General features: G+C 41.2%; 1 protein-coding gene across 7 annotated transcripts in view; it reads left to right on the forward strand.

The window, feature by feature from the left end:
* Positions 1 to 25,818, forward strand: part of Phactr2 (phosphatase and actin regulator 2) — a 258,046-nt gene that overhangs the window by 179,577 nt on the left and 52,651 nt on the right. For 6 of the 7 annotated variants that reach the window (XM_040758222.1, XM_040758223.1, XM_021224452.2 and 3 more), the window contains exons 3-4: positions 17,138 to 17,218; positions 22,052 to 22,210. In XM_040758222.1, the coding sequence (XP_040614156.1) occupies positions 17,138 to 17,218; positions 22,052 to 22,210 (240 nt within the window). The remainder of the gene's footprint in view (positions 1 to 17,137; positions 17,219 to 22,051; positions 22,211 to 25,818) is intronic. The other variant, XM_021224459.2, reaches the window with a different exon arrangement.

The following is a 25,818-nucleotide window of genomic DNA, read 5'->3' on the forward strand; positions in this document are numbered from 1 at the left end:
ATGCCAGGTGTGAGGTTTGATATGCATTTCTAATCATTTTAGTCCTATTTGCTGAATAAAACAATTTTTTCTCATTGAGTTGCCTTTCTACAACTTCAACAATCCTCTTTGGGAAAGGTCAGTTCTAGTCTTCTGACCCATTTTTATGGCTTAGTTTATTTTCTCTCAGCTGAGTTTAAAGACTACTTTATATTTCCTAGAAACATTGCCCTGGTAGAGTGTTGTTTGGAGATATTCCCTCCCAGTCTGCAACTTGCCTTTCCGTTTCTTAATGGGGCCTCTTATACAGCAAGAGTTCTTCATTTTGGTGGTGCCCAGTTTCTCTGTCCTCTTCCTGGGTTGTGTTTTCCATGTCGTGGACAGACTCTGAGCAACGTTTGCTGGAAAGAGCTGTCTCCACACTGACTTGCCTTTGCACCTTTGCGAAGTTAATTGGCCACATATGTGGGTTCTATTTCTGGACTCGCTGTTCTGTTCTCCCAATCTATGTATCTCTTCCTTCACAACTGCCAGACTTTCTTCATTACTGTAGCTCTTAAGTCTGAAAATTAGTTAGTGTGGTTTCTCTTAATTTTATTCTTCATTTTACAATTATTTTAGCTAGTCTACTTTCTTTGCTTTCTTGTTTAAATTTTTGAATCAGCTTCCTTATATTCCAAAAATGTACCGGATGGGATTTTTGTTGTTGTTATTGTTGGGATTGCATTAACTCTGTACCGATGCTTGGGTGTATTTGATTGATGTTTTTCTGTGTTGATCTGTGAACTGATGTGCCTTCCATTTAATCATCAACATTTTGAACTTTTGAGAAGACCATGTTACATTTATAATTATGTGTTTTCTTTTCAATGTTTCTAAATGTCGATTTCCATTGTTCATTTGAGTCTATAGATGTAGGATTGTATAATATCCACATTTCGGGAGTACTGTGTGGATAAGCCATCTGTGGATAGAAATGGCTGTATTTCCTTCTTCCTTGTCTGTGTGTCTTTTCCTCCCTTCCCCTCCCCCCGCCCAAAGCTAACATTTCTACTCTAATAGGAAGGGAGTGATGGGAAAGGGCATCCTCTCCTGGTTCCCAATCGTAAGGGGAAAAGACTTATTAAGTGTGTTTGCTGAAGGCTTATTTTATGTGAACTTTATCAAGCTGGGGAGTTCTTCATATTTCCTGGTTTGCCGAGGTATTTATTACATGCAAATAGATATTGGATTTCTTTTATATTTTTTAATCTAAAAAGAAAATTGTTTGCATATAAGTCTGTGCATTGTGTGTGTGTTTGGTGCCTACCGAGACCAGAAGAGAGCATCAGTCCCCTGGGACTGGAGTACAGATTGTTGTAAGGCCTTCAAGAAGAGCAACAGCTGTTCTTAACTATTGAACCATCTCTCTACCCCAATATTGAATTTCTTGAATTGTCTTTCTGTATTGATTAATGTAATCACACATGGGCTTTCTTCTCTAAAATATTATTTATTTGGTTACATTGATATATTTTTAGATATGGAACTGGTTTATTTTCATTCCTGGAATATATCTCCACTGGATTATGCACTCTCTCTCTCTCTCTCTCTCTCTCTCTCTCTCTCTCTCTCTCTCTCTCTGTCTCATTTTTGCCAGGTTTTTATTGGTAAACTTTTAAACTATTGGTGATACTGATCTGTACTTTTCTCTTCTTCTGGTTTTAGTATTGGAGTGACACTGATTGCTTAAAGTGAACTGGGAAGTGTCCCTTTCCTATACTCCTGGAAGGAATTTTGTGACACTGGTGCTGTGTCTTCTTCCAGTGTTTCGTCAAATTCACCAGTGAAACAGTCAGACAGAAATAGTTTATCTATTCACTTTCTTTAGTAGTAATAGTGTCATGTGGGTGTTCTCTTTCATCTTAGGTGAGCACTGGTAGGCACTCTGGTACTTTCAAATGGGAGGCAGAGCAAGATGCTCTCTCAATTCCTTCACTTTTATTAACTGACTACCTCTCCTCCTTCAGTAAACTTAGTAGCAAATGCTGTCTCCACAGTGGGATCTGTCTTGGTCATTTCTCCTTCTCTCTTGCACCTGCGTTGTTGTTTTTCAACAGCCTTGATGAGAGGTGATTCACATACCATGTAGTTCACTCGTCTAACATTTGCACCAATTTTTTAGTAATTTTCAAAAGCTGTGTAATCAGCACCACAATCATTCTTAACATTCCGTCACCTTAGGAAGGAATCGCATTCTCACTAACACTCCTCCCTCCCTCCTGTCTCCCCAGCTCTGCTGTCTGCCCGTCCTTGACATTTCATGTAAATACTTAACAGTAAATGTGTGCTATCTTGTGACTGACATTGTCCACTTAGCACGATGCTTTCAAGGCCGTCTTTCTAATAACAGGTACTGGTCTTTTTCCACTGTTGAATGGTCTCCGTTGTGCGAATATAACACATTTCATTCATTGGGTGATAGACTTGAGTTGTTTCTGCTTTGGGCTATAACAGATAATGCTTAGATGAGATGAACTACTTTTGTATGTAGTTCCTTCTGTTGATGCACATTTTTGCTTCTCTTGGTTGTTTGCCTACGAATAAGATGAGTCTTATGACAATTTTCTGTTTAACGTGTTGAAGACTGATTTCCAACATAGCCACACCATTTACTGTTCCCCATATATGGTGCAATCCAGTTCATCTACATCTGGCCTACATTTGTTATCGGTCTCATTTCATCCTTGACGTCATGCAGACTGTGAAGTTATTTCATGAGCACTCTTAGTTCTTTTTCTTTCTTACTCTTTAAACCAAAAAATGTCTTCCAGCAGAAATTTTTTTCTTTTAAGTTCCCTTCCAGTCAAGGTCTCATTGTGTATATATACTTTGAGTTTGTTTTGAACAAGACCTTCTTACCCACCTGACAAGTGCTGGGATTATAGGCATGCACGTCATGCCTGGCTAAGGGTAGAGATTTTCAAATTTTCTGGCAAAGATCCTAAGGCTACTAGAATAGTCCTTGGCTTCTGTTAGACATTCAGTAAATGTTTGTGGAGTGGATGAACAAAAGCCCTGATCCCATTCCACACACAGAGCATATTCAAATGAACCTTTTTGGTTTAGAATATTTTGAGGACAGGATTTATACAGAGTTGCCCAAGAAAGACTGAAGGAACCTTCGAAGGCCATAAGAAATCAAGTGACTATTTCACCAGCTCAATGGGTAATGTTCTTTCGTTAATGAATAAAGTACTTGAGCATATATGTGGGGCTAGGTATGACAATATAAAAATCATTGCAGAGACTGGTTGTCAAAAGGGAGGCAAGCTGGGATTTTATTTTAGTTCAAACGTTGTTTACCTACGTTTGTATGTTATAACTGAGCCTTATCCGACCAAGTGTGTGTAAGAAATGCTGTGGGTCAAAGAGATGACTCATGATAAAATTATCACACATACTTTAAAAAATTGTATTGTTTTCCTAAATATAGGTGATTGTGCTAGATTCTTTTTATATCTAAAAATATAAAGTAAATTATACATAGTTGATAATGTGATGGAATGTGGGATCTTCATGAAAACAAGCCTCTGGCCATGTCTCTGAGAGGCTTTTTACACTGGGCTAATGAGGTGGGAAGACCTACCCTAGACGTAGGCAGTACCACTCCATGGGCTGGGCTTCTGGTCAGGATACATAGCAGAAAAAAGCTAAGTACCAGCACTCATTGCTCTTTGCTTCCTGACTGAAAACTCAACTGAACTACTGACTCATGGTTCTGCTACCAGGCCTTGCCTGCTGTGATGGACTGTCCCTCACACTGAGCAGTTTCCTCTTTACGTTACCTTTGTCAGTCAGGGTATTTTGTCATACTAATAAGAAGAGTAATGGATATAATATGTAGGGGAGAATAAGTATTTATTACTCTTTGATTTCTCCCCCTTGATTCAGCTTTTCTACACATAGTTAAGTTGGAGGAATTAGTAGAGTCTCACCTTTCATTTACAGATCATGTGTTGTTTATGAACGATCTCTTCTAGTGTGAAAACCCACCTATGAGAAAGAATACTCTATGAGGGATGTTGCTATGCATTCATCATCATTGAAATCAGTGTCTTCATAAATCCAAGAACCTTCCTTCCATCACAGTTTTAAAATAGCTGGCTGCACAATGGGCTGGCCATGCCATCAGAGTTTAACTTCTACAGATTAATATAAACTATGACCTCTGTTTCCAAACAGAATGAAGGGGCCTCCCTTGCTTCCTATACATTCTGGAGAATGGGATGTTATTTGTCTAATCCAAACCGAGGTTTGAGTTTACTCTTGTGGCTGCATAAAGCTTACAAGTATTTCAAAGACTCAGTCTGTTCTGGATTGGGGTTATTTTTGTGAGAGCAAGAGAATTCAGAGAAGCAAAATTTTTCTCCTGAGCATCCTAGGAAAACAGCCACAAAGAAGCCATTGATACTAGTACTTTTATAAATTCTGGTTGTAAGTGACATGCTTTTTAAAAATCTCCACTAGGTTGAAATTTATTATCATTAACTGTCTTTAGTTTTTCCTTCATCACATTTAGTTCTCAGGTGGTAGGATGGAAGGGGCAATCTTCCCATCAACCTCTTCATTAAAAGGAGGTTGCTATTGGAGTTTGCACTTCTTTGAGAGAGTGCTGAACTATATCCCTTATTTTAGTAATTTCCCAATTTTATTGTCCTGTGGAGTGGTGCCTCTTCAAGTACTTTGAAAAGTTCAACAGAGCTCCTTCTAGCCAGGCCTGAGAATTCGTATCAGGAAAACCCATTATTCTATTTCCTCTGTGTATTATTTCCCATCGTGGTTTTGTTTTGTTTTTTTCATCCTGTGATAAAAATCTGGCCCTTATCACTAAGACGAAGTCCTGGAAAGTGACAGGTTTTTGGCTTACATGTTTTCCTGATTTGTTTCCCATTTGGAATTTGTTCCCAACATAATTCTCATTTCTTTTGTGGCAAGTGAAAAACTGTTACTCATCTGGGCTTCAAACACTTCCTATCCCAAATTTTCTTCACCTACTTCCCAAGTTTTGGCTGTCTAGGTTTTGAACCTGGTTCTCATACGGTTTTTTTCTGCTCCAAAATATAAAGGCTTAGTAATGCCTATGTTGGAGGGAGCATTAAAAGGCTAGGTAAGAAATATAGGCTGTTAGTAATCAAGCATCTGTACTGGCCTGCTCTTGGAGATCTGACAGGACATGCCCTTAGCTGCAGCCACTAAGAGCACGACCTGTGCATATTCACTGTGTTCCCTTTTAAAAGGGCCCTGCCCACCTCTCATCCATCTCTGTTTTTTTCTCTCCCTCTCTCTGTCTGTCTGTTCCTCCCTCACACTCTCTCTGTCTGTCTCTGACTCTCTATCCTCTCTCCTGCTGCTCCTGTCCCCAGAGGCCCGCCCCCCTCCTCTTCCCCCTTTTATGATTCCTGCCTCTAATAAAAACCCATCCACTTGAGCTCTGTCTCATGGTGTCTTTCTCTCTCTGGCCGTTCTTTTGAAATTACTGCATAAGTGAATAGGAAACATAATTGGAAAGAAGATTGGACACAAGAAAATTATGCAAAAAATTACTATGGGTCCGTGTGTTTAAAAAAATCTTTTAAAAATGTTTCATCTCAGTACTTATGTATATAATAGTCCAAAATGTTTTAAAGTTTAATATTTTAAAATCATAATGGAAGTGTGCATGAGAGAGACACACACACACACACACAGAGAGAGAGAGAGAGAGAGAGAGAGAGAGAGAGAGAGAGAGAAACAAAGAGAAACAGAGAGAGAGACACTTATGTAGACATCTGTAGGGTTAAGCGCGTTTACATGGTTGTGCAATAGATGTCATAAGATTTTTTTCAGGAAATTCAGACTTGTACCTCTAGGACAACTGCTCTCCACTTTCCATCCCCTTCCTCCTAGAATTTGTTTTTAAAGAAAATTTCAAGTGCAGAACCTTAATGATAACAACTGAAGTGATAGATCTGGCATCTTGAACAGGGTTATTTCTCTCAACTGAGATTTCCAGTTCTGCTCCGTACTAAGAAGTTTAAATAAATGGCACCTCATAAGGTTTGAAAATGTTCCAATGGGATATTTTGCTGTATAAGTTGCATTATATTTTGTTTTGGAGGCATGAGCTTTATTCCCATGACTCGTTTGAGGCTTTTTGAATGAATTGCTTTACAGTAGGAGACATACATCCATATCAGTAACAGTGGTAGCTAGTCCTCCTTTTGACTGTCTGCAGTGCTGCGTTGTTTGTTTCTTGTTTGTCCATTGTTTTGTTGCTGTGACATGAATGTGGAGGTCAGAGAACAATTTGCAGGAGTCAGTTCTCTTCTGCTGCTGTTTGGGTACCATCCCCTCAGTCCTGCACGGGCTGCTTTGAATGCTTATAATCTTCCCTATTGTTCCACGAGTTGTGTTACACTTATAATCCTAATTTTATCAATGAATGATAATGAGGTGCGGAAAATTTAAGGAAGTTGGTCTCAGTTTCAGGGCTTGTTATCAAATATGTGTGTTTGAGCGTTGTCAGTCTGGCTTGAGTCTTCGTTCTTCATTCCTGTACTGTGATGCCTCAGTGTTAATATCCACATCAAACTGATCATCTCAGTGGGATAAAATAAAAGGGACAGACAAATGTATTTGGGAGGAAGTGGGAGGTGAGTAAAAGTATAATATTTAGGTGATCTATGGTTTTGTGCCAGTCACTTTATGCTTTAGTCATCTAGGATGATCTATTCGGTGGGTTCTAATTATTCCTTCCATGCTTAGAACAAAGCCTCAGGAGATCATAGGAGCTTGCTTCACCTGCTAGTAAGCCATAAGGTGTAGATGTAGAAACAGATTTGTTCATAAGAGGTTAGACTCTGTCTTACGCTGAAGTGTTTTGGCATGCAGACGTCTATTAAACACAAAAGAATCCGTAAACTGATATATACAAATAATATTTATTCTATAGTTCTATGTAAATATTCTATAAAAGTCTATACTATACACAACAGATTTCTACATATAGAAAGCTCCATCACAGAACACTCTAGTCCTCTTAAGAATTGTATACATGTGCGCATAATATGGAGCAGTAGTCTGTTCTGTTGTATACATGTAGGATATAATAAGAGAAATATATTTTTCTGGTTTATGTCTTGCATTAAAGCCTTTCTATCCTCAAGAGGAATAAGGAGATCTTGATATCAACTATAAAAATCAGGGATTTTGAAGCAGTGGGAAGGGAAGTTGAGCAAAGGCATGATGTCAACATTATAGGATGTCTTTGCTGTCAAACTTAATTATTATGTTTCAAGCCGTAGAGAAGTCCTACTTGTATTTACTTACAAAAATAAAACCTTTATTTGGAGGGACCTCTGTCCTGTTCCTTCAGGGGGCAGACAGGACTGGGCGCATTTCATTTCCCCACTTAGTTTAGGTTTGGGCAGCTTTTGCCAGGGGAATCCTGTTCTCAACAAATGCTGTCACTCTGTCGTGTAGAGAGAGCTGTGCAATATGCTCAAGAAAAAGAACATCTTGCTCATCTTGAAGTCTGCTTGGATATGTATAGAAAAGGAGTAAACGTTGATTAAGAAATTCCTGCTTCAGTCGTCTAACTTAGCCTGGTTATTCTTTGTACTCCTTGAGTTACATTGTAGTATGCTTTGTTTGTAACCAAATAAAACAGGTTCAAGAACATGTATACCTCCCTCTGAAAAAGAATAACCTGAGATATTAAAAGTTCACACTTCACAGTACATATCAGATGCTTACTGAATGTGAGTGTCTTAATCTGGATAGCCTAGTGTGACTGAAATCCCTTTCCTTTCTAATTTTGCTTGCCGATGGCAGCTGGTTCTAAAGGAACTAAGACAGCTCGCATTGATGAGAGTCAAAAGTCTCTGAAACATGCAGATACTGCCTACGTCCGGATCAGTGGCATCAGGAATTCAGGGCTGTGTTCTCCACCAGTGGATGGCACTGTCACCTGGTGTGAGAAAGCTTCTAGCCATTAAGAGCTGAGACTCACTTTCCAGTCATTTCTCTAGATAGTTCTTCCTTACTGGAGGTCAAAGCACAATTATTCTAGGGGTGTCGTCATCTTTATGAGAAACATTAGTCCCCTCCCTTTGGTTGTGACGAAGCAAGAAGCAGAAAACATGTGTCTTTCATTAAGCCTTTCACTGAATGAAGCCGAAAGCACCTATGCTGGCATTTGTGTTCCCCTTGGGGCTTGGAGTCAGAGTGGAAGAGGAAAGGACAGCAGCAAGTGGCTCACGTAACACATGACTCTTGGCCTCTAATCGCCTTCCTGAGATTGCTAATACTTCCGGACCCGTTTGGAACAGAAGACTTTCTCATTGTTTGAGTCCTGAGCCCCCGTCCCTTGAGAATAAAAAGAGTAGGTGTTGAGTTGATCTGCCATAGCGGTTCCCAAACTATCATCCTTTAGGAACAGTGGTGAATTTTGACTTCTTGTGCTGTGCGGGCCTCTCCTCTTGCCCTAGTCTTTTCTGTCAGCTTTAGCTCTTGGGTTTTAAAAACATTTGCACACACTTGTTCAATGAAAAAGTAAAATATGCAAAACCGTAAGAAAGGATCGATGAATTTCTGATTCTGTCATCTTATGCTTCGTGTATTTCAAGTGTTTTGCTGGGTACCATAAACTAGTGAGTGGTACAGCTTAGACTGGTTGGGTAGGAAGGGAAGAAGGACACGTGTATCAGTCAAGCAGTGTAGACAACACAGTTCTAATTTCTGGTCCATATCAATAATCTCCTTTACACAAACAGACTGGGCTCTGGTTCCCATTACATTGTGGCAATAGGTTTCTGCTCCATACCTAAGATGGCTTTTTAAAAAAAATCACATTTGCAATATTGTTGGAAGTACTTTTTTTTCTTTATGCCATTAGAACTATAGATAGCCAGACTTTTGACAGTTAAACTTCTGATAGTTTAGGATTTAAATATCAAATCTTAAATCTAATTCTAATGCCATATCATTCCACTGATATGATATAGACCACTTTTGGCCTCTTTCCAGGTGTAATCCTAAACCAATAATCTCAAATAATTCTGTGTTGATAGTAATTTCTGTTTTGAAGGAGTCCCTTTACAGTTTGGTTTTTCTCACTTTGAAACTCCTTTTCAATACTGAGGTTTCATTAACTAGTACTTGAGTTCAGATGTCCCTTGAGGACCTGAGTGGTGTCTCTGGAACTCTCAAAGGAACACCAAGTCCTGGGGAAGCAGAGATGAGAGCATTCGTGGGGCTCACTAGCCAGCCTAGCCAGCTTGAGAGTTCCAGGCCAATGAAAGACTGTCTCGAAGAGGTTAGATACTGAGAATGACACCTGAGGTTACCCTCCAGCCTCCCCAAACATATTCACAAACATGTGCACACACATTTTCAAAAGACAGTTAATTGCTTGTAGAATTAGGATGGGTTTCGGGTGGAATAGGCAGGGGACAGGAAGAGAGTAAACACTCTTAAGTAGAAATTTAGTACATTTACTTATTTATTTAGGGAGGACGCATTCATGCTATGACATGCATGTGGGGGTGAGAGGACAACTTGCCAATTCCCTCCTTCCACCATGTGGGTCAGTGGATCAAGCAACCAAATATGGTATACAGGAAATGCCTTTGCCAACTGGGCCATCTCACCAGCCCAAGGGAGCGTTTCCACTTTAGCATAATTTGAATGATGATACTGCCATGCCGCCTAAAGATGCTCCACTTACAGCTGATGTTTAAGAGCTATTCTGTCTGGTGTCTTGAAGGAGAACGAGAAGGCGCCATCCACCCTTAGGGGAGCTGAATTCTGTGTAACCATCACTGCAGACTGGAGGATGCAATGATGGGCTTTTTGTCAGGTGCACCTGAGTTCAACCAGATCCTAGCGACATGAATGGGAAATGTGTTTATCCGCTGCAAGTCTCAAACCCTTGTTCATATGAGGGAAATGAAAGTAGTTACTCTGCCCATCCTTCTGGGATACTGGGCGCGGGGGGGAAGGGTTAAAATGTTCTCTAAGCAACAAGTAAAATAGATGATTATGGTCAGAATTCTTCGGGGGAAGTTGGGACACTAATTTCCCAAGAGAAGGAAGGGACGTAGATCTCTCCATCTTCCTCTTTCTTAAGGCCTTTCTGAGTTGCAAACCACGGCAGGAAGAGGGGCCTGCTTAGTCCTTTCGTATCACTGCTCTGCAAGCATAGGCTGTCTTTGGTCTCTGCTGGAGGGAAACTCAATGGAATCATCTCCTGGTTGGGCCAAGCTCTTTTCTGTTTCCGAATTATGACAGCTGAAGGAAACAAGGAATTCATTAATTCACATGTCTGAAAATTCCCAGGGGAATGCAGCCTACAGGCCCAAGGGGATACAGGAACTTAAAAGTTGTAGTTGAGGCTCCCTTTCTCCCTCTTTGAGTCCCTGCTCCTGTTTTGTTTTGTTTTTAAACTTGAACTCTTTTCTTGTGGAGGCAAAGCAGTTACCAGCAACTCTAGCATTGTAGCAGGCTAGTTGTTCTAGCCCCAGAAAAAAGAGGAAGTTTGTATTTCTTATTGTTCCAACCAATTTCCCAGGCTTGGATCTTACAGGTACAATTTCAGCAGGTGTCACTCTGAACCAATTGCCAGAGTGTCACAGAACTTAGAGCCCAAGGATGTTAGCCTCACAAATGATAGACTCTAGAGAACAGGAGCAGGGGGCATAATTTCCCACATGGGAGAAAATGGGGAACTATTTCTTTCTTTCTTTTTTTTTTTTTTTTTTTTTGGTTTTTACGAGACAGGGTTCCTCTGTATTGTTTTGGAGGCTGTCGGTCCAGCCCGGCCTCGAACTCACAGAGATCTGCCTGCCTCTGCCTCCCGAGTGCTGGGATTAAAGGCGTGCGCCACCACCGCCCAGCAGAGAACTATTTCTAAAAGAAATAGAAAATATTCTAGACATGTCTTCCCTCTCTGACCACCCCTTTTCTCCCTGACCACAATAAAAGACATTTAGATTCTTCAATAAGTGCACTATGTAGTATGGCACTTTGGGTATTACAGGGATAAAGGTCAGGACATCCAGTGGAGTTATACAAGTATGAATAATACACACACACACACACACACACACACACACACACACACACACATGAGTAGTAGTGAGCAAGATATTCTAGAGTGTGGATATCGGTGGTAGTTTTGTTTGTTGAAAACTCTGGATACTAGGTATCAGCCTATGCTCTTTACTTGGCGTAAGTCATTGCCTCCAAAGGAACCTAAAGGGTGGCAGCTATCCCCCCATTTTGTAGGTTGAAAAGACCTTTCTTGAAAATATCTGGAGTAGTGAGCAGGCCCCCTGCACAGGGTGATGTTTGGAGATGGCTGTAAAACTCGAGGGATGATTTCACTACATAGCGATTAGGAAAGCCATCTAGTATACAGAAAGAAGAAACAGTAACCACAGGACTGGAGCTGAAGAGAAGAAAGAGATGCTTAGAAAATGATAAGCCAACCTCGACCTTAGCTTCGGTGGTGGGGATGGAGAAGAGGGAGGGGGAAGAGAATGAATATGGTTAGTATGCCCAGTGGCAGAGGATAGCTGCTGTTCCAAGGAGATCAGCCCCTTCTGAGGTCTGAGGAGTTTGGAGCACAGGAGTAACATAATTGGACAATCAAGAAAATAGCCAGACCCCTGTGAGCTTTTAGGTGGGGATGCTGGCTTTGTTACTCTACATTCTTAAGATGTTTTGAAAGGTTTTTGCAACTGTGTTTGCTGTTGGATAGCATGGGTGGTTATTTGTTCAAATGGACTCGCTGCCGTCATCTTCTGAAGGGTCTGGCGGAAAGGAGGTCAGTTTCCACCATCCTATTTTCGCTCACTGTTACTGAAGAGGAGCCAAGCCAAGCTAGCTCTTATAGAACAGTTCCAATCCAGGACAAGTGCTTTTCTGTTTTCTGTCACAGGTTTACAGCAAGCCCATTCATGACTCAGGACCTAGAAGATAACAAGGCACGCTTATTGGAGTCTCCTGTTTGCTCTTCTATTTTGTTCAGTCATTAAACGGTGTTAGAATTGAGAATTAGGACTCTCTTTCCTTGCCAAGTGAAAACACAAGTGACTTGTTGCCCACACGATTTACTCTCCCAGATACTTCCAAAGTAACAGGAAATCCTGGCCAACTATCCACTGAAAGGAGCTGGTGGCATATGCTTTGGCCTCACTTGAATGCAGGCTCCATGGCTGTCACTCTGTGGCCAGAAGAACATCATAAATCATTTATAATTTATGAGGAACCCAGCCAGTCCTATGCTACACCCTGCTAGCTGCCGGAGTCTGTCCACACAGTGTGGGCTCCCTTCTCTGCTGCATACAGAGCCTTTTTCACACAATCCATAGGACTGAAGTGGAAACTTCCCCCCCTTAGCCTGGCCCAGCCAAAGCTTAAAGGCGAGAAGAAACAGAACACCCTTGTTCCTTGAGGCTGTGTTACTAACCTTACTTGTTTTCTCCTTGACTGGGAAATAAGAAGGGACAGAGAACAAGGCTAGTACCAGGACAAGGCTGTTTTCTCTTTAAATATTATTTTCAACTCTGTGTGTGTGTGTGTGTGTGTGTGTGTGTGTGTGTGTGTGTGTGTGTGTGTGTGTGTGTTCAGGTAACCAGTGTGTCCCCTTTGGGACCATAGCATTAAGCACAACAGTTTGGTTTTGAAGAGATGACTGAGGAAATGGAATGAGAAGGGGTAATCTATTCACCAGAAACTTCTGATGAAATGACCATGACATGAAGGCCATGATGGAGTGCGCAAAGCTAGGGACTGGTGTCCTGATGAAGATAAGCTACTGTGTGAGCAGTCTCTGGGGCAAAGCGTCAGGTGTGGCGGTCTGTATCAGAGAGCCAGCAAACAGTACTTGATGGGAGAAGGGGCACTTGCAGGGCCGCTGTAGAGACCCAAGCTAGAGAACTGAGATATTACCCAAGGGGAGCTGAGCAGCCACTGGGTGTTTTGAAAAACTGATCCTTTTAAAATACTTGAAAATAAGAGTAGAAATGAGAAATCAGGAAAACCACAGGTAATGCCTCATTCACTTCCTAGACAGAATTAGAATGTATGCTGTTGTAATCAGGATTGAAATGTCAAAACATCAATTCACCCAGTGCAGAAAACGACACAGAAATTGTGTATTTGTTTGATCTTGGCTTTTGCAATCGGGATTTTAAAAAACCATTCATGACACATTTGTTAACTGGTAATAGTGATTTTCAGGGAAAGACTTGAGAACTGTATCCAATGCCCTGTGCCCCTTGTCTCCTGGCAATATTGTGGTCATGGTACAGTCGTGGGACATAACAACCCCTACACACATTATATTTAACTTCTGTACGGATTGGTGTGGTCTTCAGTCACAGAGTCACTGGTGTGGTACTGGAAACCAGACCCCAGGTGACCTCAGCAGTCTCTGCTGCTGCAGGTGAACATGGGGAGCCAGATTCTCAGAGCTTTCTACTCATGCATGGCTTCCTGTTGTCCACCAACAGCTAGATCTTGGGTTTGATTCATGTACAAAAGTCACAGGGAGACAGATCTGGGGGATACCTGGGAAATTTCTTCTTAAAAACAAGGCTTATGAATAGCGGAGGTAGGCCTGAGAGGCATTTATTTTCGCCCCATGGCTGAAGAGCAGGTGAGCAAGCATCAAGAACATTCCCATGATGCTCCTGCCCTATGTGGCATGCTGAACTAAAATGACCTCTCAAATCTGTTCCAATGCAAAGCCCCTCAGAACCCATGAAAAAGCGTCCAGTGAGTCTGCTCCGCAAACACACAGACACTGTGTAAACACAAGGCAAATATTTGAAAAGGTGAAGAATGAGATTCTTGTACTTCGGGGAGAGCAGGGGTTGGAATTTGGTGCCCAACAACATACCTTCCATACCCGGCAGCCTGCAGGTTGTCCACGTTGGCCCTCACACAGTTATCTACATTATGTGTTGAAAATGCTCTCAGCCAAAGACCAAGCAAACAGCTAATGGTATTTTCCTATCGGGCCCCATTTATGCGGGAGAGAAAAAGAGCAGAACTGTTGATCTTGATTGCTGGTAGGAGCCGGCACGGAGCTTCACGGAATTCATGGAAAGAAATGGGAAGAATTTTTGGTACACAGGGTAGAAAAAGAGAGATTTGTTTAAGCCAGGGTTCAAGTTAGAATTGAACCAACAAAAATTCAAAACACAGACTAAAGAGTGGACCAGGATCTGCAGTTGAAAAGCAGAAGCGTGAGCATCTAGTCTCTCATATGAAGAAAGAAAGTTTTTAGTGAAGAATGAAAGTTTTTAAAGGCATCCAAAGCAGGGATTTTGGAGTTGCCCTCCTTGTTGACACAGAATTTGATTTATTGACCACTGAGTCTTGTCCCTCATTTTGTAGATCACAGATTATAAGCACAAAAACTTGATGTAGGCTGCCCAACATCACTTGGTTTGTTGTCTGTGTTCTGGGACCAGCACTCAGGACACCTGAAAATCATGTGCCATTTCAAGTAGAAGTGGTAGTCACTGAAAAATCCTGTTTCATATTAGCAAGGAGTGGGTGAGGAGAAGAAACTTCAAGTGACTGCATTCTGAGTTGGCATCAAGTTGGGGCGGCTTGACTGTGAAAAATCTGGGACCCGGCAGTTGCGGCGGCCTTGGGGGTACTGGTCTTTGGATCTGTCCTCTCCCTCAATGAGAGTCTAAACACACGACACCACACTTAAGCCACAGCACCTTTTAATGAACTCCCAGAGGAGAGCTCATCTGTGCCACCTCAGTTAACCTTGTTCCCTGCAACTGCCAATCTCCCTGTGAGCTGTGGATAGTAGTTTCTAGAAGAGATAGTGGAAAACGAGGCTGGAGGAGAGAAGGGAGGTGTGTCTCCACTAAAACTGTTAAGGAGTTCATTGCCATCTTTTTCTTAACCATTTACTCAGTCATTCATTGCTCTTCTTTGGTTATATACCTATTCCAAAAGCACATTCGACAACTTACAACAAAGAGCACATATACTGTGCATGAAATGAAATTGAGTTCAGGTTGCAGGAAAGGAAGAAATGTGTAATGTCCCTTGAAGTCTGTGTTAAGTGTCAAGTTTTACTCTGACTTTCTAGTAACCAGGACATATGTATGTTCGCATATGTGTATGTATATATGTATGGCAATACACACTTCCTAGTTTCTTCACAAGAGGCTAAGTGTTGCTGTCCTGGAAGCTCTTGCCTTCAGTAGACACTCACAGAAGACTTTTGTGTACTTCACCAAGTTCAATGGCAACTGTTCATCCTCCTCCACCTGCTGGGCCCTCAAATGGGAAGGGAAGCTGGTGATATACTAGGATTCAGATGTGCAGGCTTAGTGAAGCTGAGGTCCTGCCTTCGGTTCCCAAGGTCCACCCTAAATTATATTAGGAATACAGATTCCTTCCTCTGGAAGGAATCCATGTAGAGATTCCTTCCCTTTACTTGCCTCAGAAAGCTGCCCATTCTTTTGTTTTTTTTGTTTTTTGTTTTTTGTTTTACGAGACACGGTTTCTCTGTATTGTTTTGGAGGCTGTTGGTCTAGCCCGGTCTCGAACTCACAGAGATCCGCCTGCCTCTGCCTCCCGAGTGCTGGGACTAAAGGTGTGCGCCACCACCACCCGGCTAAGCTGCCCATTCTTAATTCCCTTCTTCATCCTCCCTAAGGTTTGTCAGGGGATATAGCAGAACCTCTAGAGTGCATGACTGGAGAAACAAAAAGTCACAGAGATCTTTGTGTTGACATTTTGAGTTGATGGCATGAAAGAGATAAAACAAACAAACAAACAAAAAACAAAAACCTCACTAAATGTCATCCCTTCTTACCAGGATTCAGATGAAATATTTACAGGAGCTGTGTGGGTTGTTTCTGATTTGGGGGCTTTTTGTTTTATGTTGTGTTTGTTTGTTTAGAATTTTTGGCATTAAGAACTAATTTAGGGGTGCTTGGGAGATGTCTCAGGGGCTAAGAGTGTTACTCCATACCCATGTAGTAACTTGCAATACTCTATAACTCCAGTCCCAGGGGAACCAACACCTTCTTCTGGCTCCTCAGACACCATGTATGCAGATAGTACACAGACATATATATGTGCAAACAAACATCTGTACACATAAAATAAATACTACTAAAAATCACATTTTAATTAATAAAAAAAAAGAACTAATTTAGGGATGGTGAGATGTCTTAGCTGGTGAAGACACATGCTGCCACACATGATAATCTGAGGTGAATTACTGGGACCCATATGGCAGAACCAACTCCCAGAATTGGTCCCTGGTCCTCTATACATACATCCATGGATTGTGTGGGGGTATGTGCACATATGCATTCACAAATTAATGAACTGATTGATGGATGGATGGTTGATTGATTGATGTAATTTTAAAGGCCTTTGGAAAGAACTAACTTTAGACCTTCTGAGAGCCCACACAGTTATCTGGATTTTCAGCATTTATACTTTTATTCTCTTTTGCTTGTGTGTATTCATTGTACACGGTGCTGTGTCATATAAGGATATTGTGACACAAGTCTATATTGTACTTGAAGTATACTTTTCTCATGACCTCTACCATCTCCTTGCCCACAGTCCCTTTTCCCGTTAGTCCCCTTTCCCCCTGGTCAGCCTCACCTCTATCTCCATGTCATATATGCACACATGGTCTATGCATGTGTATAAAGCCCAGGAATCATCTATGCAGAAAACCCAGGGTTGAAGTCACTTCATATGACTATCTCCAGTAGCACACTTGGGTATCTCACTTCAAGTGCCTCTGTTGGCATGCGTTTCAGAAAGCAGCATTATCAAAGAAAAGATGTTAAGTGACCTCTGTGCTCCATAGCTGGTATGCAGTAAAATGTCTGGATTCCTTTTCAGACATGGTCATCTTGGCCAGGTACAGTGGTTGGGCCTCAGTCATGCATGAACTGCTTGTGTCCTCACTGTGTTGTCTGGACGCTAGGTCAGTCTTCTCTGTGGGCATAAAAACAAATGGGGCTTTGAGCCTTCAGTTGGACAGAATAAATGTGCTCAAGTACTTTGATTATTGTTCATACTTGTGCTAAGCAATGACTTGATCCTTACTTGTACTTATTCTTTTTTTAAGTACTGGAGAGGAAGATATCCACCAGGCAAAGCAGAGAGGAGCTCATAAGACGAGGCCTGCTGAAAGAATTGCCTGATCAAGGTGAGGAGATCTGTCTTACATTTAAGCTAATTGGATTCTTCAGTCTTTGCTCTTTCCTTTTCTTTTGGAATCTAAAGTGGCCATGGCCGTTGTCAGGTAAAGCAGCCAGTAGTGCGTGCCAGGAATCTTGCTGCAACCTGGAATGTCTCTCTGGGGTGGCCAAGAGGCTGAGGTGTCACAGAAAAGAAGTCCAGCTGGTGACTTTTCTAGTCGATCCTTCTCCATGGGTTGCTTTAAAGTCTGTGCTCTTCAGGCTGTTGCACTGGTAGCTAGAGATACGGGGCAAGATGCTTGCCTGGCTCCTTCGCCTCCTGGACCTCAAGCTTTACTCTTCTAATCAAGTTAAACTCGATGGTTTGAGTGAGTCCAGCTTTAGTTTGTTCGCGCCTTACTTCTCCCTCAACACTGCCAATAAAAGAGATAGCAGCAGCGTTGTGTCATGTCTCTCACATTGCCTAACACACTGACTCATGTTCACAAATCAATAAAGCACGAGTGAACAGCTTAATCTGCCTTATGCTTTCTCCCAAGTAATCCGCTCCTCTTTTGTTTCTCTGAGTCCTATCGCCTCTCACCTTGTTACCGATAATTCTCTCCAGGAGTTTTTCGTTTTCTTTTAGTTTTCTCTTCCCTGTTACCTGTATCCTCTGAAGGAGGGAAGTTGATTAGAAAAGACAAGTATTATGTGGAAATTAAGACTGACCCTCAAAGAAGACACCAACACTGGTTATTTTGGCAAATAAATAATTCCATATTATTTTCTTTGTTCCTGCTGCTGTTAAAACTAAAGGACATTTTGCTACCATACTGATGATTTATCTCAATCTTCTCCTTCATTCCCCCAAGTTTACTGGGGGACTGTATTATTATTGAGACTTTATGGGAAGAAATAAAATGCTATTGATTTGGAATTTAAATAATGATACTTCCCTCCCCCTGCCTCTCTCTATATACATATGTATATACACATATACATATACATATAATATATTATATATATGTGATGTTCCTTATAAAGAATATAACATTTGGGGGCATGCATTGTATATTAGTTGAAATGTCATTTTTTCTAATAACAGAATAATCCCAATGTGCATCTAGGAAATGCATGGCTACTTCAGGAGTGAGGGAAGCCTGAATGGAATAATACTACTTCAGGAGTGAGGGAAGCCTGAATGGAATAATACTATTTTGATTGAACAAACCATCACAATTTTAGAAATTTTCCTTCAATTTCTGACTTGTGAAATTTTTCCCACTCATCTCTGTTAATGACCTTTTTGTAGTTTTCAATATGCTATTTCCTTGAAGTTATTTGTTTCCTGACTCGGAGCTTTAAAAATGAAAAATGCTCACACTTCCCCTTCCTAGCAGGAGGTGGGTTTTCAGGAGGTTGACATGTAGAAGGTAGGCATGTAGAAGTTAGGCATGTAGAAGGAAGGCAGTAATAAAAGGTAGGCATGCAGCAGGTAGACATGTAAAAGGCAGGTATGCAAGAGGTTTGCATGTAAGAAGTAGGCATTCAAGAAGTAGGCATGTAGAAGGTAGATATGTAGGAAGTAGGCATACAGAAGGCAAGCATACAGTATCCAGGTCCATACCCCCCCCCAGTCTCTGAAGGCAGCAGAGAAATTGCACAACTGAAGCCCTTGCAGTCAACTTTGTGAAGTGACCCATTTATTTGTTCGGTGTCCCGTTGTTTTGAAAATATTTTAAAGAAAGGATAGGGGAGCTGGAGAGATTGCTCAACAGTTAAGAGTGCTTACTGCTCCTGCAGAGGATATGAATTCAGTTCCCAGCACCCACATTAAAGACTCACAACTGACTGCAACTATTTTCCCAGGGAATCTGATATCCTCTTCTGGTTTCTGAGGGCCCTGCATGCACGCGCACATGTACACACTTGCATATAGACACACAAACACGTGCACATAACTAAAAATAAAAAATAATCTCATTAAAAAGAAAAGGGGACAATTGTGATTGAAACCTGTTATTGGGGTTGATGGTAGAGCTTACGGACAAGATGTGTTTCCTAATTCAGAAGTGTCGGTGGAGACTGCTAGTTGGTTGATTTTGCTATGTGCTTTGGCACAGTTTTCATCTAGAACACCAGAATTACTAATGGTTGAAAGTACCTGAGGATGCCCCTTGGAGATCTCTCAGTTTTCAGCCAAGTGATAGAGAACGTAGTTTCCTATTTTCTCATTTTAGCGATCATCTTCCCCAAGACAATTATTATCTTGAGGATACCTGTCCGAGAGGCTGGATGCTGCTGTTGTTTTGTGACAGCCTCTCTCCATCAATGAAGATGCACTCATGGCCTCTGTCTTGACATTGCTGAAACTCCTGACAGGGCATGTCAGCGATGAGTTTCATTCTGTGGACCAGATAGACCTCTGAAGCCCCTCCAGCTGCCATGGCTGTGACCTCACCCGACCCTATCCATCTCGGCTATGATTGTTTTTCCTTCCAGATTGTGTTTTTTCACACCAAGCTTAACTTCAATCTAAAAGTTCACCAAATGATCTTCCCTCCGAAAAAGTCCTCACAAATGTCCTAGTCCTCACTTACTTCTTTGCCTCCATCTTTTCTCAAGTCTCTAACATGAGGTCACGCAAGTGTCTCACCCGAGTACCTGGCATCTGATTTCTATTATCTTCTAGTTTGTTTCTCCCTCCTGAAGAATCATGGTTTTTTTTTCTCATCACCTGTGATCTTCTTGGTGTAATGGTTCTCCTTCTTTTCCTCTGAGCTGAGTGTGATTTTGTGAGTCACAGACCCTTCCAGTGTTTGTCACCTGTCCCTACAGCCTAGGCCTGGCTCAGCACCATCTTCTCTTACTGGGCTTATGTTTTGTTTGCATAGCTTCCTATATTTGGGATTGAATTTATTTTAATTCTGAGAAAACTTTCTTAACAGATTTCTAAGAAAGCTTTCAAGATATAGATGCCACTCATTTTAATATCTTCAGTTGGTTTCGGGAACTTCCTATTTCCTACAAATGGTCTTTTTTCTGCCATTGCTCTTATATGCACTATTTTTATTTCATGACTCAGTGTAAGTACCTTTCCCCATGACTGCTTTTTGTCATGCATACTATTGTGACAATATTCAAGTTTTCTATAGTTGTTTACTAGTGTGTTAAAACTAATAAAGTGATAAAACTATGATTACGAAATAGCATTAAATTATTGTTGACATGACTTTAGGATTCCACTAACTATAATCAGAAATCACAAATAAAACCTTTATTTGAATTCCTTTAAAGGTAAGGATTTATATATAAAGAAGTGGAATTTTTTTGTTTTGTTTAGAACTGTCCATTTTATATTGCTTTTATTTTACCAGTGTATTTGATGTTCCTTTTTCCTCTTTTGAAAACTAATTGCCTCAAGTCCTATAAGTTTGTACCTGATATTACTGAAACTGTGAAGATTCATTTGCAATGGCCTTGCCTTGCATTATTCTCTGTTTTACTTTTCTTTAAGAATCAGAATATAGGTCCTTAGGAACTACATGACTCTGTGTCAATTCAATTTTCATTTTCAGCATGGCATAATTCCATATTTTAGCTATGTTATGGTTTTGTTTTGTTTTTGACAAGAAGGCCTGTGAATTGTATGGAGGAAATCAGTTAAAATTTGAGAAATATTTTTTTCAAGACAGGGTTTTTCTGTGTACCTCTGGCTGTCCTGGAACTCATTCTGTAGGCCAGGCTGGCTTCAAACTCAGAGATTAACCTTTCTCTGTCTCCCAAGTGCTGGGATTAAAGGTGTGAGCAAACCACCAGTACCCAGCTATGATCTCTATTTTATGATTGCCAAGAAATTAATTTTTAAAACTCCATAGAAACAACACTGTTAGTAAATTTCTTCAAATTAGATTAAATCAAAACTTTGGTTCCTTAATTTTTCTCTTATGATAGTAACAGAGCCTTTTTATGTTTCTGTGTATGGGAATAATTACTGGGATAATCCTCCCAAGCACCACTGAATTCTTAGAATCCCTTGAATTTTAAATACCTGACAGTCCAGGAGTTAAAATTAGTCTTTATGATTTAGAACATGGGAGGAATTCTGCTTTAACCAGTAAATTTTAAAAATTCTTCTTTAACTAGCTTTCGAGGTATGTTTTTTTTAGCTATCGTTAGCTTTTATTCTTCCCATAAAAAAGAAAAAATGAAATTAGTCTTAAAACTATCTTTCCCCTGAACAAAGGTTGTTAATTACTGTATAGAGTGTGGACATAGTCTAACACGCTCACAGTTACACTGCTTTGTAGAGTGTGGACATTATCTAACACACTCCCAGTTACATTACTGTGTAGAGTGTGGACATTATCTAACACACTCAGCAGGTGCTGGTGCCTGGAAATCTTCCACTCCCACCTTACTGTCTGTATGTGTAAATACATTTCATGTTATGTGTATATTTGAATTCACCTTGTGGTTTTACATGTTGCAATGTTTGTTCCATTTTCCAGATCATTCCTTCATTCAGTTTCTGGATGCAAAAGAAACACCTCAGTGTTTACTTCAACCAAACCTAAACACAAGGACAGAGGAACTCTGCTGACCTAGGGCACTGGGTGATCAGGGTGGCTATGCCTGATGTCTTCAAATGGCGTAGGGCTCTCCTTCAATTGTTGCTTTCCCTTGAAACCAAGGATTTTCTACCTTTTTCCTTTTAAAGAAATTTGTTGGGAAAACATGGTGATTTGGTTCCCAGGGACAGAAACACAAACCCAAATCCTGCAGTCCTAGTAAATGGGAAAATTCTTTTTAAAGAAAGCCATCAAGTTAGACATCGAGGTGTTTCTTTCCAATTTTAGATGGAGATGTAACAGTTAACTTTGAAAATTCAAACGGGCACATGATACACATCGGAGAGGAGTCTACCCAAGAGGAGAATGTAGGGAAACTCGAAGAAGGGAATGGCTCTATGTGTGAGAAAACACCACCTCCGGAGGAAAAGGAGGAAGATAAGACAGGTAAAAAATAAAGAGAATCCCGTATTATTGCCTGTAGTGCAGCCCAGAATCGAGAATCAAAGAGTGACCCTAAAACTAGGAGCCTGCAGACAGGAGGCTTGCAAATTGGGAGAAGAGAGAAAGGGAAGCTAGGAAAGAGAGACAACATGGCCTCCTCAGGTGGACACATCTATTTATAGCTATGATGTCTGTCTGCTTTTGTGTTAGTGAGGAGAACTAATTAATGGTCCTGATCACAAGGATTAAACCCTTCAGGCATTACATTTACCTGGAAATGATGTCCTTCTCATAACTGTTTTCTCTCAAGGTGAAAAACACAAGCAGTTGGAATGTGGGTTCACCTGTGGCTGGTTTGTGTGAGCCGCTCAACAAGGGGCCATGTGTCTCTCAGCCTAGACTCCCTCGCTAGCAGCAGGAAGTAGCTGATGCATCCATACACCCAAGTACTTCAAGTTCTAGATGTTTCTAAGATATACCAAGGAGGAGTTCCATAAGGAGCTGTGGTTACAATGCCACTATCTCTGATCTGTGATCTACCTGTGTGCTTGGAAGTTTCAGAATATGCCAGAGGCAACTATGCTGTTCCCACAAAGGGCTCTCTTAAAAACTTCAGGTTCTAGAGTGGGTACTGTAAATACATGTCGAATGGGGTCCTCCAGAATGTCCATGAATACCTAACGGTGGATCCATCACAACTGCACACAAGCCTTATACTTATGTAAACCTTGAGCTGATATCCTATAGGGAAAAGTTTAGCCAAAAACATTCTGAATACATCTGCCATGTGCATAGAAAGGGATCTTCAGGAAATAGTATGTTTCCCATTTTCCATAAGGTTTGTCTCTGAGTTGGTTGGTAACATTTGTCAATCTCCCTTGGGTTACGTAGATATTTTGAGAACTCTTAGAAATTCCTTTAAGTGAACTTCTTCTCTTGACAGACAAGAGGGAAAGAAGGGTTTTATTAAGTTAGCCTGGTAATGTGAAGACATTTTTGGAAGACTGGAACCCTGTGATCATTTGCATAGACAGTATAATGCCTTTACTGAATAAGCTGTTGGAAATGTATTAATTGGCTGTCCTCAGATATTAAGCATTGCATTTATGGGACTTTCCTTTATTTCTCCCAATGAAAATCTCTAGTTGAGTTTATTAACACTGATTACAAAAGATCAGCTTGTGCTTCTAATGATAATATTTCTGAAACATAATGAGAAAGCAGACAGGCTTTTAAAGAGATTTGCTTGCAAGGCATGAGTTTGGTTGGGAAGGGGACAGGTACCTGTTTTTTTATTTTCTTTCATTCCAACTCTCCTGTCTCAACAAATTGTTAAACTTCATATCCATCTGTGGTTTGTCCCTAGTCCCTGTGGGTGCTATTGCCACTCCCTGACTGTCCAGACTTAAAGGGAAGTACCTCCCTTATCAACATGATAAAGTGTTGTTGACAGGTTTGTGTTAGTTAAACTGGCAGGCCTTGGTGTTCTATGCAAAAGATGGCAGATCTTGTAAGTCAACGAATGGCTGAGAGAGGGTTTGTTGTCTTATCCCACAAATTTGTATGTTTAGTTCTTTCTAGGCTAGGAAGTTCCATGATAGCGCTAGCTCACGGGGAGACGGAGACGCCAGCAGTGCTGGTGTGTCATGATGTGGCTGTTGTAGCTCCCCCTTGTGTGGACAGAGCCCAGGTGGAGCTGTGCCACTAACAAAGAGAGGCGTTAAGAATGAAAACCATAAGCCTGGCTTTGGTGGCGCACGCCTTTAATCCCAGCACTCGGGAGGCAGAGGTAGGCGGATTTCTGTGAGTTCGAGGCCGGGCTGAACCGACAGCCTCCAAAACAATACAGAGAAACCCTGGCTTGTAAAAACAAAAAAAACCAAACAAACAAAAGAATGAAAACCATTTCCTGAAGCTTAAATGATTGTCCCTCATGAGTAATATCACAGAGCATTAGGTAAAATAGAAATTACTTACGAATAAAGGTATAAATTACTTCTTTAGTCCTATACCTTTTAATTCCAAAAAAACCAGCCTGATTCACTTTTGCCTCTCTCTAAGAAAATATTCAAAAGCAGAGCACATGTCAGGTGCTGGCTCTGTGGGTGGGTTTGGTTCAGGCTATATGGTTATTTCTGGGTTCTGAAGGATTCTGAGTCTACAGTTGGTAACCTTGGGCCTCTTCTGGCAACACTAAACTTCTACCTCAAGGTCTTCTAGGCTCCTGGTCTCCTATTATTTTTTTCCTCAGTAGATATCCTTAGATATATGAGACACAAAATGGTGAGAGAGTTTGTTGTCTTATCCCTCAAATTTGTACATTTAGTTCTATGATCTGTTCCAGTGTAACAACATGAAATCTGAACGTTGTTCGACATTGTTTCCATGGCATGATTATGAAAGGCCTTTAATGAAGGAACAGTGATCAACATTTCGTTGTTTCATGAACAGTGCTGAAAGACTAGCATGAATCAAACTCTAGCAGAGGCCACAAAGAGAATAAAGAGTGGCCTCCGTCCAAAGGCAGATCCCCTAAGAGAACAGGTGGCTCTCAGCAATAGTCATGAGATGCAAAGCCACTGATCAGGCCACAGTACCAAAGCCAAGGAACTCTCAGTGGAGACCAGGGTTGTTTCTCTCTATGAAATGTTTTTCCAGGCAAAGTCCTAGGGGAGACAGGAAGGAGACAGGCAGGTAAAAGAGAGGAACTGGAACAGAAATGCATGCCAGACCAGGTGCGGGGCACATGTAGTCCTGGATTGCTCCAACTGTTGACCTCAGCCCTTTACGTAGATGAGAGAGCCAAGTCTGGAAGTGGAGGGGACAGCTTGTTTTCCAGACGACTATTATGAAGCTTTGTGTCCTCCCGAAGCCAGAATGAACAGACAGCTCTCTCATGACATCCCCTTAAAATGACAGTGTTCCCATCAGATGTTCACAGTCAAAAATGTAACCTAATTTATTATCAACCACGTACAAGTAAAGGGTACTTTCCACTGATTGTCAATACTGTCAACCAGGCACATTCATTGAACAGACCTGACCGGTAAGGCATTGTATTTGATTAGATGTAAATTTTCAGATAGAAGGCAATTTTAATCTAGTTAGGAAAACATACGCTTTGTATAATCTCATGAACATTCACACAACGTAGGCGTCACCAGTGTGGCAGGCAGTTACAGAGCACTGTCATGGTGGAATTGAGAGGCTAAAGAGGAGCACGCCATGGTTTCCAAAGAACTGTTAGGGTTTGTGTGTAGTGTATCCACCCTGGTAGGAATGGGTACTTCCAGCTATCAGAGAGTCAACCCATCCTTTTCCTCCTAAGCCCAAAGAGTCTAACTGCATGCTCTGCAACTTAAACATTAAGCAGAAAGACCCAAAATGTCCCACTGGGCTTATAATATTTAAAAAAGTCAAGATCCCAAGTGCGCAAACTCAGCACTGTCCAGTGGAGATCACTGGGCTTGATCTCCATGCAAGGCTGTGGGACAGAAACTAAAGCCACAGAGATGCATTTAAAGAGTAGACTTCTGGGGATATGGCTCAGTAGGTAAGGTACCTGTTACACAAAGAAGAGGACCAGAATTAGGACCCCCCAGCATCCACAT

This window comes from Mesocricetus auratus, unplaced genomic scaffold, assembly GCF_017639785.1.
Source record: "Mesocricetus auratus isolate SY011 unplaced genomic scaffold, BCM_Maur_2.0 Super-Scaffold_100018, whole genome shotgun sequence".
NCBI classification, from domain to species: Eukaryota; Metazoa; Chordata; class Mammalia; order Rodentia; family Cricetidae; genus Mesocricetus; species Mesocricetus auratus.